We start from the raw sequence: 14,555 nt of genomic DNA on the forward strand, positions 1-14,555 counted from the left end.
TGAAGAGACAGCAGTATGTACAATAGTGTTTCAAGAAGCGATTCTAAGGTTTATCAAGATCACACTGAGATCTTTAAAAATGCAAGGCTTCCAGATTGGAGCAAAAACCCAGAAAACAGACCAGAAAGAAATGTTGATAATGTAAAAGGAGAAAATGGAGAATAATTTGCAGATATGGCCACTGAGTATACTGTGAATTTGCTAGAAGAAGAGAGGTGGCTTAAAGGAAAAGAACTATATATTTAAAACAGTCGTAATGGGAGAACCTGCTTGTTTGGTCATGAGATATGTATCATAGAATCATAGAATGGTTTAGGTTGGAAGATTGTCTTGCTCTTAAAGATCTTGATCTTAAAGATCATCTAGTTCCAAACCCCCTGCCATGGACAGGGACACCCTCCACTAGACCACATTGCCCAAAGCCCCATCCAAAGGCCCAAAGCCTTGAACACTTCCAGGGATGGGGCCTCCACAGCTTCTCTGGGCAACCTGTTCCAGTGCCTCATCACTCTTAACAGTAAAGAATTTCTTCCTAACATCTAATCTAAATCAACCCTCCTTCAGCTTAAACCCACTACCCCTTGTCCTGTCACTACACTCCCTGATAAACAGTCCCTCACCATCTTTCCTGTAGACCTCCTTCAGATACTGGTAAGCTGCAATTAGATCTCCCTGGAGCCGCCTTTTCTCCAGGCTGAACAACCCCAACTGTCTCAGCCTGTCCTCACAGGAGAGGTGCTCCATCTCTCCCATCAGCTTCGTGGCCCTCCTCTGGACTCACTCCAACAGCTCCATGTCTCTCCTGTACTGGGGCCCCCAGAGCTGGACGCAGTACTCCAGGTGGGGTCTCACAAGAGCAGAGCAGAGGGGCAGGATCACCTCCCTCGACCTGTTGGTCACACCTCTTTTGATGCAGCCCAGGACACGGTTGGCTTTCTGGGCTGCAAGCACACACTGCTGGCTCATGTTTTGTTTTTCATCAACCAACATATCACATCATATATAATATATATCATATCATGTTATATATCATATATAATAAATAATAATATAATTTTAATACATGTATTTATATTTAATACATGTACATTATACAAATATATATATATGAATAATATATTTGTATAACCAGACTGTGATTATCACGATAATACAGAAATATGTAAGGACACAGTTGTTTCTTAATTAATCATTTTGTAGCTGGAGTATCTAACTTAGCCCTCTCACATAAGCTGCATTCCTTGGAAATTAGTGATACATAATGGTGAAGCATTGTCATTTGTAAGTTGCAGATATTTCTTCTGCAGTAAATTATTTTTAATGTGGGGAATAGAGCTCATTGTGTCAGTTCTTAGGCCTTTTAATTAATATCTTTTGTGATCTTGCTGGATTTTCACATTTAATTATGTGGTCTAATCTATTTCCCATGACAGCACGCATTTACACAAGTCATTATTTTTCTTTTTGATTATGTAATGTGCTACATGCTATGATTGTAATTAACACCTTTGTAGAATTCAATCTCTGCCATGTGAATGTGCATAATAATGAATAGGTCCAAGATGATATTTTAAAATAATTTAAGATTTTATTGCTTATGACTGTGCTTATGAAATTACCGCAGATTTTAAAGGTTCTTACAGCTGCACAGCAAAACTGGAAATACAATACCTAGCTTGTCTGATTCATCATTCAGTGAACCTTCCCATCCTCAAAAACCCCCAACATATGTTATCTGTGATTGCATATGTCTCCTATAACACAAAATTATATTTATGGTAATGGTCAAATAAATCAATTATTTATTCAAATATAACTGGAAAAGTGTTACAATGTTAAAATGCACATCAGAAGTGCTTACTTTTCCTTTAACTTGTTTAATATAGAAATATATATTGTTCAGATAAAGCTAGAAAAGTCATACAATTTATAAAATCTATTCTGGATAAAACTTACTTGCTGTCTTATTTTATTTTGGGGGGGAAGTGAACACACAGACAGATATTCTTAAAACACCTTGTGGAGATTCCTTCTCTAGCACACTTCTACTACTTGTTCTAGAGATTACTTGTCAGGCTCAGCAGAGGCAGATTTATCACAGAAGCCCAATGAAACATACACAACAAAACCCCACACATATACACAGTTTACAATGTTCAATTAATTCATCCAGAATGATATTTTTTTAAAAATTATCAAGTTAATGTTACCAAGAGATAATCCCAAAGATAAATTGATGCATTAAAGAATAGTATGAAAGTTCCTGGATATTCCAGCTAAAGTTAGTCTGGCCAATAAAGCTGATGTATTTAGTCGTCCATCATTCATTCTCACAAATTATTACACCTTAAAAAGTGACCACACTCTACTACAGACACAGTCTAAGCACCAGTAACTTGCACCAGCTAGAGACTAGTTCTAAGACTGGCCATTTTTCCTAGATCAGGACAGAAATAAGCCTTCTGCTAGCAAACTTTTCACTGCACTTTGTGTAAATCAGAAGTCTACCAGTACTCTGCCCTTTGACAAAGTAAAACTTGTTGATTCCAGTCAACAGCTGCTCCTTGTGGGACTGGTAGCTTGACGGAGATGCTGAGACCTCTCTCCCACTCTTCCTTCTCACTTAAATGTTAACTTCACTATCATTGGAATGAACTTTTGCAAATCTTAAGCTCAGTGTTCTCCTGGACCACCAGTGGAAAAATCATGCTTGGTACTAGATGAAACAGAAGTATAAAACCCCAAAAAGTTCATGAGATAGAAGAAATGTCACAACAGGAGAAAAAAAAAAAAAAAAAAAAAGGAGTAATACCTACAAATCCCAAAGATTAAGCTCTTCAAGAATGCATGAAAGGAAAAGCCAGCCAGTTGCTAGATGGTTCTAAAGAAATTCTAAGAATATCTATTCCCATAAGATATATATATGAGAGATATGAATTACTATGAGAAATCAAAAAGGAAAAGAAACTTCTGAAGCTTTTATAATACATTTGAAACTTTGAGATTATGTTTATGCAACTATACAATACCTATGAAATCCTTAATTTAAGGCCAACGTACAGTGAAGTCTCGAGATTCAAAATGGAGGAAAAGGCTACCATGCCACACCAATTTCAGCTTGCGTAAAACATTGAAAATGTGTCAAACTGCAGAAGAAACAGATAGGATTGCACAGGCTAGGACAAGAACAAATAAACTGTTTTAGCAAACCACAAATAAAATAGTAATATATACATGCAAAATGAAAGTAAAGATAGCAAGTTTGCAAAATACAATCAGAGTGATCCAACAAGAAGCAACATGGAAGACTGCTTGAGTCTAACACACTTCCCAAGATGTTACACAGTAAGCTAATAAAAATATTCTACAAAAACTACTCGGACTTTTTTCAAATTCTAAAAAAACCAACCTAAATCTTAAAGAAATCAGAGAATTTATCATGTTGGAAGAGTATAATAGTTAAAACCTTTGCAGTCACACATAATAACTTGTAATACAATTATAGTAAGATATAATAAAATATGCAGAAGCAGTTGCTTCTGAGGTAAATACTAAACAAAAGTAGAACTATAGGAACTCAGTTCTGCTTCTGCTAAATTACTTAGAATTTCTCCTAAATTCTGTCCAACACAGAACATGCCATTAAAGACAATAGACCAGACAATAGCATGGCCTAGGCAAAGCACTTCAGCTACTAAAACTTACAAAGAAATATCAGATCTACAAAGCAAGGAGGTCATCCACAAGAGAGAAAACCTCAATGAAAATGGTTGAGACATTTTCTTTTGGAGGAAAAGGAGCGATGCAACAGGTACTGCTATAGAAGACAACTCTTGTACTAGCAAATCTAGCCAGCCAAATTTATTGGTTTTTCTCCTTCACATTGTTCTTCCTTAGTCAGTTATTTGTCACTGTACAAAAAAGACCTAGAATTTACTCTGTGATTGTTCATTGATCTTCCTGAAGTGGTTTCGGATGCCCTTTCTGATACCAGAAGCTCTGTTCTAATATGACTCTTGTTTGGGAAAATGCATCTTCGCCTCTCTCTTCTTTATCTGTCTCTCCTCAGGTTTGAGCTGTGGAGAAACAGGATTATTTCTCTACACTAAATTAACTTGTCAGTAGTTAACACCATTGTGCAGCACCCTGAGCTTACTGCAAGCCACTCCATAGATACTAGACAGCATCATGCTCCCCTAGCTCATTCCTTGCCTCTGCTCCACTAACCCATGCACATGTGTGCACAGATCCCACCAAATACACATACTGACTTTGCAAGCCTGTTGCCTGTTTATATACAAGCATCCACACAAGAATGTCTCTCTTTATGTAACAGAATTTCAAGGAAAGAGGCAATATATGGATTCGGTTGTCTTAGACATTTGTAGTATGTCTCTGTGACAATATTGTGAATTAAATTATTTCCTGGGAATGATGAGGCTTTGGGCAACCTGGTCTAGTGGAGGGTGTCCCTGCCCGCAGCAGGGGTGTTGGAACTAGATGGTCTTTAAGGTCCCTTCCAACCCAAACCATTCTGTGATTCTATTATTTATGCATGTATTATGAATATCTTTACATTATATGTGGTGAGGATCAACAGACATTCTAAAAAGTCTGAAAACCAATGGAAGAGAGTCCTCTGTAATATGCCAGTTGTTACCTTGACTAAAACTGTACATAATATTTGGTCAGCCAATTTAGAAAGTGTGACTAAAACTTACATGAAAAAAAGCAAGGTAGTAGGATAAGAAACCCAGATATTTTCTTAATTGAACAGAAACAAATAAGGTCACATACGCAAATGTGCAACTTATCTTCATCTCACTCAAATAATTTTCTCTTTTTACACTTTACATATTACTTTAATGGTTCCAAAAGGATGTTATTCTTAATTAAATTTTATTGCATCTGTAACCTGATTAAACGCTGCCTTTAATCTCATGAGTACATGCATCTAATTAAATCGGGAAAATATGCTGCAGTCTGGCTTCTCTTTGAAATATTCTTCCATAATACTCAAATTTTTTTTAACTACTCTGCACAACTCTCTAGAACATTTCAGCTGTTAGTGCAGACTATACATACCTAGAGTATAGAGACTATGAATCCTATCCTTCCCTAGTGTTGTTCACATAGTTATCATCCTACTCTGCTTTGATGGATCTTCCTTTTGAAATGTTTTTCACAGACCAAATTGTAATTACTTTAGTTCCCTGAAAAGCACTGAGTAGTGAAGGAGAGGAAGACATAGACAGGCATTAAAAATCTTTGAAGAAAATATATCTTGAAAACAGGAAGACAATTGTAGTAAGAAAGAGCCTGTAGTTTCAGTTTGGTATAGCTTTAGTATAGTTTAGTAGTTTCAGCATAAATACATGGAATCAGGCAGTGTAAAACCACATCAAGTTAAATATATTGCTCTTCTGCAATCTACCTATAACTAACACTTGAGGTTTTATTGGTTTTTTTACAATTAGTGTTAAAAGTGCATGTAAATTTATTGTGCAATAAAATTAAACAAAGACCTGAGTTTATCAGTACCCTTATGTCAGTTACATTCCTGAAACTTAAAATGGCACACCTCTATCTAAACTATTTCTAAGGCATCTACCGTTTTCATATCTGAATGCCAAAGTCAATGTAAAACTATTTACTATGGGTGGGGACAAAGGCTGGCTGAATTCAGATGAAAGTACTCTATATAACTGAGCACCTACTTGTATTCTTAAAGTCAGTAATCACATTACATGTTTAGGTTTGGGGGTTCATGTTAAAAAAAAAAAAAATCTGAAGAGCAAAACCATAAAAATCTTGAACATCAGAAAGTACTAAATGAACCCCAGAAGAGCTGGAGAGGGGAGAGAGATCAAAGGGGAAAACTGACAACAGACTTATGAATTACAGACCCACTTTATATAATAAAGAAAACATCATATATCACTACTTGCTGTAGCTGATCACACACAAATAAATCACAAAGGCAGCAAATATTCTGTCCAAAGTTATATACAACAAATGACTGTTTGAACTTTGTGTGTTCACTGAGAAGTACTAAGACAGCAAATAATAAAGGCCAAAAAAATCAAGCACATGCATGCCATGACTTCATGCTTCCAATTAAATAGACACAAATTAGTTGCTATGTTGCACTGACCTTACTACCCTGCTCCAAATATTTATGCTTGTTGCTTCTCCTCCCTTTCCTACCAAAAGGAATTTTTCATGGAAAATAAAGGAAAGCTGACTTCCCACATGAGTTAACTAAAGCTGTATGATTTAAAGTATCTAAACATCCTTCCACAGACCTTTGGACACGTCTCACACACACTGGCTGTTCACACAGCTGGAGAACCAACAGCCTCCTTCCCTGTCACTGAAGGTCCTCTTGTCTCACAAATCCCAGCATGTACGATCCCACCCCAATGCTCTCTCCTGCCAGACTCCACTGGGGTAACAGGCAGCTTAGAAAAGGCATATGAAGAGCCAACCAAGACAATCCATAAACTGAATTTGCCAAGCACATACCAGAGGACTTAATTTTTCTTGTCTGTGTCCGGTTGCAATACATGCTGCCGTGTCACTGTATTGACCAGGTCTTATAGCATTATGACTACTTTTGCAGCAATACAATATAATGCAGATTTCTGAGGACCTTGAATTGGTTTTGGCTAGAGTGTATTTGAATTCTTGGCCACAGAGCTTTGAAACACTTGTTTCTTTTCAGTTGCTACGGTTGTTTCCCATAGACTGTAGATTGGTATTGTCTATAGACTGAGAGTGATCCAGGCTAAAAGTTCAAGATAACTGGTTTTAATGTCACAGTTTAGGCAAGACTAGCTGTAGCTCTCTCTGAAGCTATTATTCAGAAATTTCTCCAACAAAAATGAAGACCCCATGCATCTCTACCACTTAAAGCCTTCTCTTTCAACTCTTCATGCTGTATTTTTTCCTCTCTGAAATCCTAAAATTAGCAGTTTATCTTTCAAGTGTTTGAATGAATTCAGTTACAGCTGGGGAAGGATAAAGAAGAAAAGGAAGGAGAGAAGATCTCATAAAATGTGTGAGGTTAATGGCTAGTGATGAACTCTGAGTTGAAAGAAATATTGGCAAATTTTCCATTACACTCCTGTAAGCAAAATCAAGTTATATAACCATATTTCTGGACACAGTGCATGGAAACCTCCTATTAAAAACAAATTAAAAAATAACCTATTAAGTTATGCCTTCCTGAACACAATACAGAGAGAACAGATTTAAATAAATGGTCCATCAGTTTCTTAAGCACTCCATAATAAATAGCCCAGTTTGTGTACAATTTTCATGATGAATTTTATACAAGATGTGGTTTTCAGAAGACACAATGGTCCAACTTTTCTAGAAAGAAGAACCATAGAAATACTTAAAGAGGTCTTAATCACCTTTTTTAATCACAACTAGTTACATGCCTTTTACATAATATACCATCACCCCACTGTGTAAAAGAACGTCTGTGAACATTGCGTCCTATGATTGTATAGCTCATCACATAACAAAAAAAAAGGCATTTTGACAGTTCACAACCAAACCATTTATGCAGTCCTTACAAGATTGAATATTCCTGCCATATGACTGAAAATAACAACTCAATTATTCATGTGAAAGGATAATAGTCACATGATAAAGAAAATGCATTTTGGTGTCAACAGTTCTACATCCCAGGCCATTACGGGGGGAGAGCTATGGGCCGTATGAAAGAAAGGGGGAAGAACCAGGTTGCCAAAACGATTCGTCAATCTGGCACCCACTTCTTCGCGGTCTCTGAATGCCATTACAGAGCCTGGAAATCAGGGAGTTGGGTATAATCTAAATGAGTTCTGCTGGGTGACTGTATTTGGCATCACTGCAACGCACAGCAACATCTTTAGTGTTCTATGTTTAGTTATTATGCTACCTATAAACTTCTAATCCTAAGAAAAACATAAGACAATACTAAATTTATAAAATTAGCCATATTTCGCAAAGTCAGAATGGCTTTCCAACTTATTGGTGGCTTGAATAAGATCAAGGTATTAAAATTCTTAATGCCTTAATGTGTGAATAAGGGACTAAACAAGAAAGATGTATACACGAATTCAAAGTCTATTCTTAAAGTATAAACCAGATTAAATTAGAAATCCAAGAAAATTAGAGCATTTACAGAGAAGGTCACAATAGTGGACCACTAAAACCATAATGGATCCTCTGTAGTTCAACATTTTGGAGTAAGCTTACAACTACTTCATTTTCAAAAGCACTTTTTTTTCTATGAGCTGCCTAAAATGGATTATATGGGTATGGAATTAAAACCACGATACTGCCTAAGTAGCCAAAGCATCTAGAAAGCGCATGTCTATCACACAGCATCTCAGTTTTGTAAATAGATAACCAAGTGAAGATGTACAGTAACTACAGACTTGATGGGATTTGGCAACAAATAAATTTTGTAAGCACATAGTAGTGCTTCTGCTTCCCTTCATATGCCTGTAAGTCTGATCACATGTATTATTACTTAAGATGAGTGGGTTTTCTCCTCCATTTTCAGTTCTACTAAATACTATTCTTCTTTGCAGGTTCTCAGGTAATTTATTGTAACTCTCTGCTTGACTCGCTGCTTCTCTACTTGCTGAAACAAAAGTGCTGCTAAGATGAGCCAATCTTACAAATAGTTTAGAAATAACTATGAGTTGTTCAACAACAGTATTTTGCAGACCTAGTATTTTACTTATCTGGGAAAAAACCAAGCATTTCCTACACTCCATGCCATGCTGAAAAAGTCATTTTACCCAAGCTCAAAACTTTCTGAAGCTCACTAGAGGAAATGCATTTAAACATAATTCCACTTTTTAATACTATGCAAGCCTTTGCCCTTTCATGTTGCCCAAACCTGTTTGTTCACTTCATATCTGTCCCTTTTAATATCCTTCCTTTCTCTGTCATCTTAAACTGTCTACAACAACTGTCATAATACATACATAATCACACATGACAATTTCCCCCCATAAACTTTCACAAATTCTTATTTATTTTCATCTTACAATGTAAAACAGCTCTACCTGAATTACTTTTTTTTTTTATCCTGCATGTTCTTAGGTATTGAATGTTTTATAAATTATGTAATGCAGACCAGCAGATAGAGATCCTTAATGTTGTTGGTATTTATGCATAACTGTTAAAGAAACATGAAATACTCTAATTTCATTCAGTTTTCTCTGTTACACATGCAAATTCTGACCAGGTACACTGGTTTCAGAACAGCTATTCTTTAAGTACAAAGGCACACTAGTTTTTCCTCACCCTTTTCAAGGGTAAAAATATAATTTTATCAAAGAAGCATTTTAGCTACACAAACACATACATAGTAAAGATTTACGCACACATGTATACAATGTGCAATGCACATACCAGTCACATAGCTATGGTGTAAATCTAATTTCAGACAAAGGAAGATAAATTTGAATAGCATATTCATTTTGCTCCTTAGAATGCATGACTTTTACTTTCTTTGAACATATTTCACTGCCCTCCTTTCTTTATATTACCATTTTATTTGAAAAATAATGGGGGAAAAAATCTCACAAGAAAAAAGAGAACACATCAAGATCTCAGGACCATCAAAGCAAACAGGAATGTATTATTGAGTTACAATAATCTCATATGAAACATTTTTAAAAAGAATACATTAAGTAATGAAATTATGCTGCTGTTTTACAGAAGATGGATACAACAAAATGAATGTCTTTTATAGATTTGATCACAAACACATGTCTAAGAAATGATCGAGTTAGTTACAAAAAAAGTAGTACTAGTGAATCATTTAACAAGAGTTTCCCTTTCCATCTTTCCTCTGTTTATTCTAGCAACTGTTTTAATAAAAATCACTGTTTCATACACAATATCTACTCCCATCATTCTTCTCTATCATGCTCTTAATGTGGGCACTGTTGAAAGATAAACAAACATGCTATTCAGTTTAGGGGCGGGGGGATCATAAATTGCCAATAAATAAATAAATAAATAAAATAAATTTAAAAGATATAATAAAGAAAAAAATTGCCTACTCACTCTGGCCTGAACAGCACAGTTTGTGCTGCAGTTTTTATTTCTGGGGAAGGGGAAGAAAGGAATTATTACCCAAGAAATCCGAGGAAATAAAGTAGTTTTTGTGCAAGCAAATACATGTTTTCTTACTTTGCATAAATTACTATTTTAAACTTCAGGTCTGAAATTAACTTGAATCACAAATTAAAACTGTGTCTTTCAACCAGAGGGAATCGTGCAGAGATCAAAACAACAAATATAAGCACTGACATCGAGGAGATAAATGCTCTACGAAAAAAAGTTAATCTGACATTTCATGACAACCCGCTCAGTGCTTACCAGGTATGTGCCACAGTGAAACGCCGCTGTTTTGGTATGTTGCTGTTTAAAAGCATCCTGCGCAAAAGCCTTGGAGAGTTTCGAGGAGAAATAACTGGAGACAGCCAGGGAGAAACAGATGAAGATTTCCTAGATGTCCTGGACTTATCATGTTGCAACAGGTTTTCCCTCAGGGTCTTCACAAGATCTTCATTTAACCATGGATTTTGACAATGTGTATTATCCACTTCAGAAATAGCCAAAGAGTCTGGACTTGTCTGCTGAGCCATGTTTCCCAAGGTCTAACACAATCGAATATTGGCTTAACTGCTTAAAATACTTCCTTTCTAAATCAGTTCGAGAACTGTGCAGAGCTCCAACTCCAGTCCAGCCTATTCTGCTTTCAACATGGTGTCGCCTGCCCTCAGCGTCTCTCTAAGGATAATGATCTACAAAGAAAAAAGCAAGCTAACTCCTCCACAGAAACCTATTAAACATTACCACTCCTCTCACAGCCCTGCTGCCAAAGATCACTTACTAGCAAGTGAGCACAGAGGAAGAAACTGCTTTAGCACAGCCTTTGCGAGAGCTGTAAAGCTGCCTGTTAAACTATTGGAACTAATGTGCTGCAGCTGCTTGAGTGACTTCTGGTTATGTACATAAAAAGTGCTGGAGGAGGGCTTAAATATCAGATGTGTGCTCATTTTGTTTGGTTATTCTTTCTGTTTTCTTATTCCTGAACCTTCAGAGAGGCTTAAAGGAAAGGGGACTGCTGAATAACCTCTTCTGGTTTTTCCTGGATCTACAGTATTTATCTTTGTAGCCCTGTTTACAAATCAAGATTACAAACTTTTACCTCTGCAGCTACCTATCAAATGCTACAATTAATTAATTAATGTAAAAGGGCTTAGGTTCTGCCCTTCCGCCCCCCTGCTGTCACCCCCCCAAGTCAGTTGATCACAACCAGTGTTCAAGTGCATTTAGCAAAGCCTAATACTTGCTATTTTACATTTTCCAGAAAAACAAAACAAACGTCATTTAAGATCTGTGCACAAACGGAAATCAGACTATGACAACTACTAGTACTTGTTTAATGAGATTTTCTTAATGTAGTATATCATCGTATCATGACCACTACTCAAACTAAGTGTCTTTTTTCTATTCACAGCTGGTGAGGAAATAAACTATCGAAATCTATTAAAAGAGAACTTCCAAACTATAAAAAGGCAAAAGTATTTGCGTTTATTTGGTCAATACAAACTGCTGATAATTTTCATATTTAGAATATCTTTTTTTCATGGCATTACGCAAAGAAGATATCTGTACAGTTTTCTGATCCAGCAAAAACTTTGTCAATCAATCCCGAGATTTTTTTTATTGTTTTTAATTAAAATAACTCCCTTCATCTATTCTGAAAGACAAAACTTTTAAAAACACATTCAATTTTCTTCATAACTCATTGATAGCGGACAAAGACCTGTAATAACTGGTGGTAGGTCAATATTTGCTCAAGCTTGGTACATTCATTTTTACAGCAACAACAACAACAATCTTTCCAGTTATGACCCTACTTCCTGTTCATTGTGCAGGAACAAACCACCACCATTTTGTGAGAGATTTATTTTTAATGTCAGAACATTGGTTACATATAATTTTTGTTGGTGCAATATATGTTTCCTCTTTTATGTTGTTTTATGATCCAGCTTTCCTTTGTGAATAAGAATTTCCTTTTGAAGCACACACAGGGTCCAGGCTTTCAATGGGGTGAAGGGTGTTTGACTACAATTGCATGACCATGTGTGAAAGGCAAATACTGTTTTCTGTCTTATGGCAAAATCAGAAATCCTGCAAAAGCAGCCTCCTGTCACATTGGAGAGGAACCACCTTTGTACTTAGCACCGAAGCCACAATTCCTGATGGGGATTATAGAGAGAACATCATGATGCTGACAGAAGTAGGGCAGAACAGCAACAGAAAGGTCAACTTACATTAAGAATGACTTTGCTATCAGGTGTCAGCCCCATTATGTAGACAAGTTTAACTGTACTGTGTCATATGTGAAATTTGATAACAATGTATTTACAAATTTAACTCAATATTGAACTGCACAGAATGCAGAGATCACTGTGCATCATGGGGTTTTTTGTATTTTTCTAAAATTTTACAGATTTAATCACTATATAAAAACTAACATTGACCAAATACAGAATAAAGCCCAGATATTATTAAAACTACAAAACAAAATTTAAAACTATGTTTTATTGAGAACAAAATTTAAACTGGAAATGAAGTGTTAATCCACAATCAGAAAAAGAATTGGATTAAATCCTAACTAACACAATAACTGCTTCCACTCCTTTTTGACTGGAAAAGTAGTACACACAGCACTGGTCCTCAACAAGCAGACAAAATACAAGCATAATATATGAAAATATTTATTTTATATCTATGAAGAACAAACATATGATCTCTCTATTATTCTTTCTTATTTATTAAAAGCCACTAGCAATTCCATATGAGTCCAATCATTGTTTTCAAACAATACAGTCTGTATAATGAGAGCTATGTTCTCGTATGCTGTGAAATACTGCCATCTGACGTCTATTCCAAAGCATGGTCTTCAGATAGCTGCAGTGGCTTTATAAAACTACACAAACCGACCCGTTGGAGATCAATGACGTCAATAAGACCATTAACATTTATTACAGTGGGCCTGGGATCATGCTTTAAGTTGCACTACACTACAAAGATAATTACAGAAGAGGAAAGTATTAGTCCACAAATGAGCAGTTTTATTACTCATGTTCTTAAAAATATTAGAGCTAAGTCAACAAGGACTATTAGCTTGACACCCTGCATTACAGATATTGAGTGGGGGAAAAAAAAAACAATGTCTAGGGGTACTAAACAAGATCTTCACATGCTCAGAACCACAGAAAAATAATTTTAATTACCATAAACAGTCTCACAATATAAATGATTTAAGAATCTGTTGAGCTCATCTATGTAGTGGCTAGTACGTACATGTACCGTCAAAACTCTCAAGCATGCTCATGAAGTTAAATGAAAGCCTTTGAATGGATTTTATTATAGACTAGAAACATGAACAGTCTTCAGTGCAATAAAAAATGTAGAAGTCTAACTTCCAGCAATATCGAATAACCACTATGCAAGTTAGACAAAATGCTTATCTTACAGTCAGGACTGGGGAAAAGACAAGGCAGAAAAAGGGCAGTAGCATTAGGTAGCCTACCCAGGTACTAGAATAAAGCCTTGAAACAAAATTATTACATAAGGAAAAATTATCATTTCTAGTTTAATATGTCTAGCTACAGTTTAAAAAAAAAAGACAGCAAAGTACAATTTTTTTTCTATAAAGATTTTGATTAATTAAAGAATAGCCCTACTTGACTGTGTTTTAATAAAGACATATCTGATTTACCTGCAAAGATCCCCACGATTATTATTAAAACTGGAAAACCTTGTTAGCTACTCCTTTGAAAAACTTCTTTAGGTAAAAAAACCAGTATGTGTTTTCAACACACATTAAGAAAGCATAGAGTACAATTAAAAAAAAAAAGCTGTAGGGTTTTTAATCAAGATTACAAAAAACCTATTCAATATTTTTTTTTTTCTCATGAGTTATTTTTCTGGGTTTTTCCCCAGTCCGCTAGTGAAATGAGATCACTGAAACTGGTCTGTGAAATTCCACCTAAAAAATTATTTACTGTTTCTTTTGAAATAAGAACATTTGAGAGCTGATACATATCACATTTCCAAAAGGTAATACTGATAGTGCTTTAAGCATGTCCATGTTGTAGGTCCTACTGGCATTTGATTTACTTTCTGATTAAATGTTCTAATTTAAGGCACTCAGAGTTATATCTAATTTTGCAGGTTTTGCATAGTCACAGCTGCATAGGTAAAAGTTATAGCATTAGATTTAATTCTGCCTGCTATACATTTAACTAAAACATCATAAGGCTTAGGACAAAAGCAGAGAACTAAATCTCCTTATAACAGAAATGCAGTATTACAAAAATCTAGAAGGTCCTGTAGCTTCTATTCTCTTCCAGTGACCACTGAAAGATATTAAAAAATGAAATTCAAGCATTCAATTCTTGTATTTTTCATAAGTAACATATTTCATAAAAAGGTTTATGATAAATGTACTTAAATAT

The 14,555-nt window shown here is 35.5% G+C and overlaps 1 protein-coding gene across 2 annotated transcripts in view; it reads right to left on the bottom strand.

Annotated features, from left to right (window-relative positions):
* The window catches only part of PDE4D (phosphodiesterase 4D), a 421,160-nt gene that overhangs the window by 358,285 nt on the left and 48,320 nt on the right, over window positions 1–14,555 (bottom strand). Inside the window, exon 1 of one of the 2 annotated variants that reach the window (XM_054810113.1) lies at window positions 10,396–10,731. The exons of the other annotated variant lie outside the window; for it this stretch is intronic. Coding sequence (XP_054666088.1) covers window positions 10,396–10,664 — 269 coding nt within the window. The 5' untranslated portion in view covers window positions 10,665–10,731. Of the gene's footprint in view, window positions 1–10,395; window positions 10,732–14,555 lie in introns of those variants that run through there. 2 annotated transcript variants of the gene reach the window in all.

This window comes from Grus americana, chromosome Z (assembly GCF_028858705.1).
Source record: "Grus americana isolate bGruAme1 chromosome Z, bGruAme1.mat, whole genome shotgun sequence".
Taxonomy (NCBI): domain Eukaryota; kingdom Metazoa; phylum Chordata; class Aves; order Gruiformes; family Gruidae; genus Grus; species Grus americana.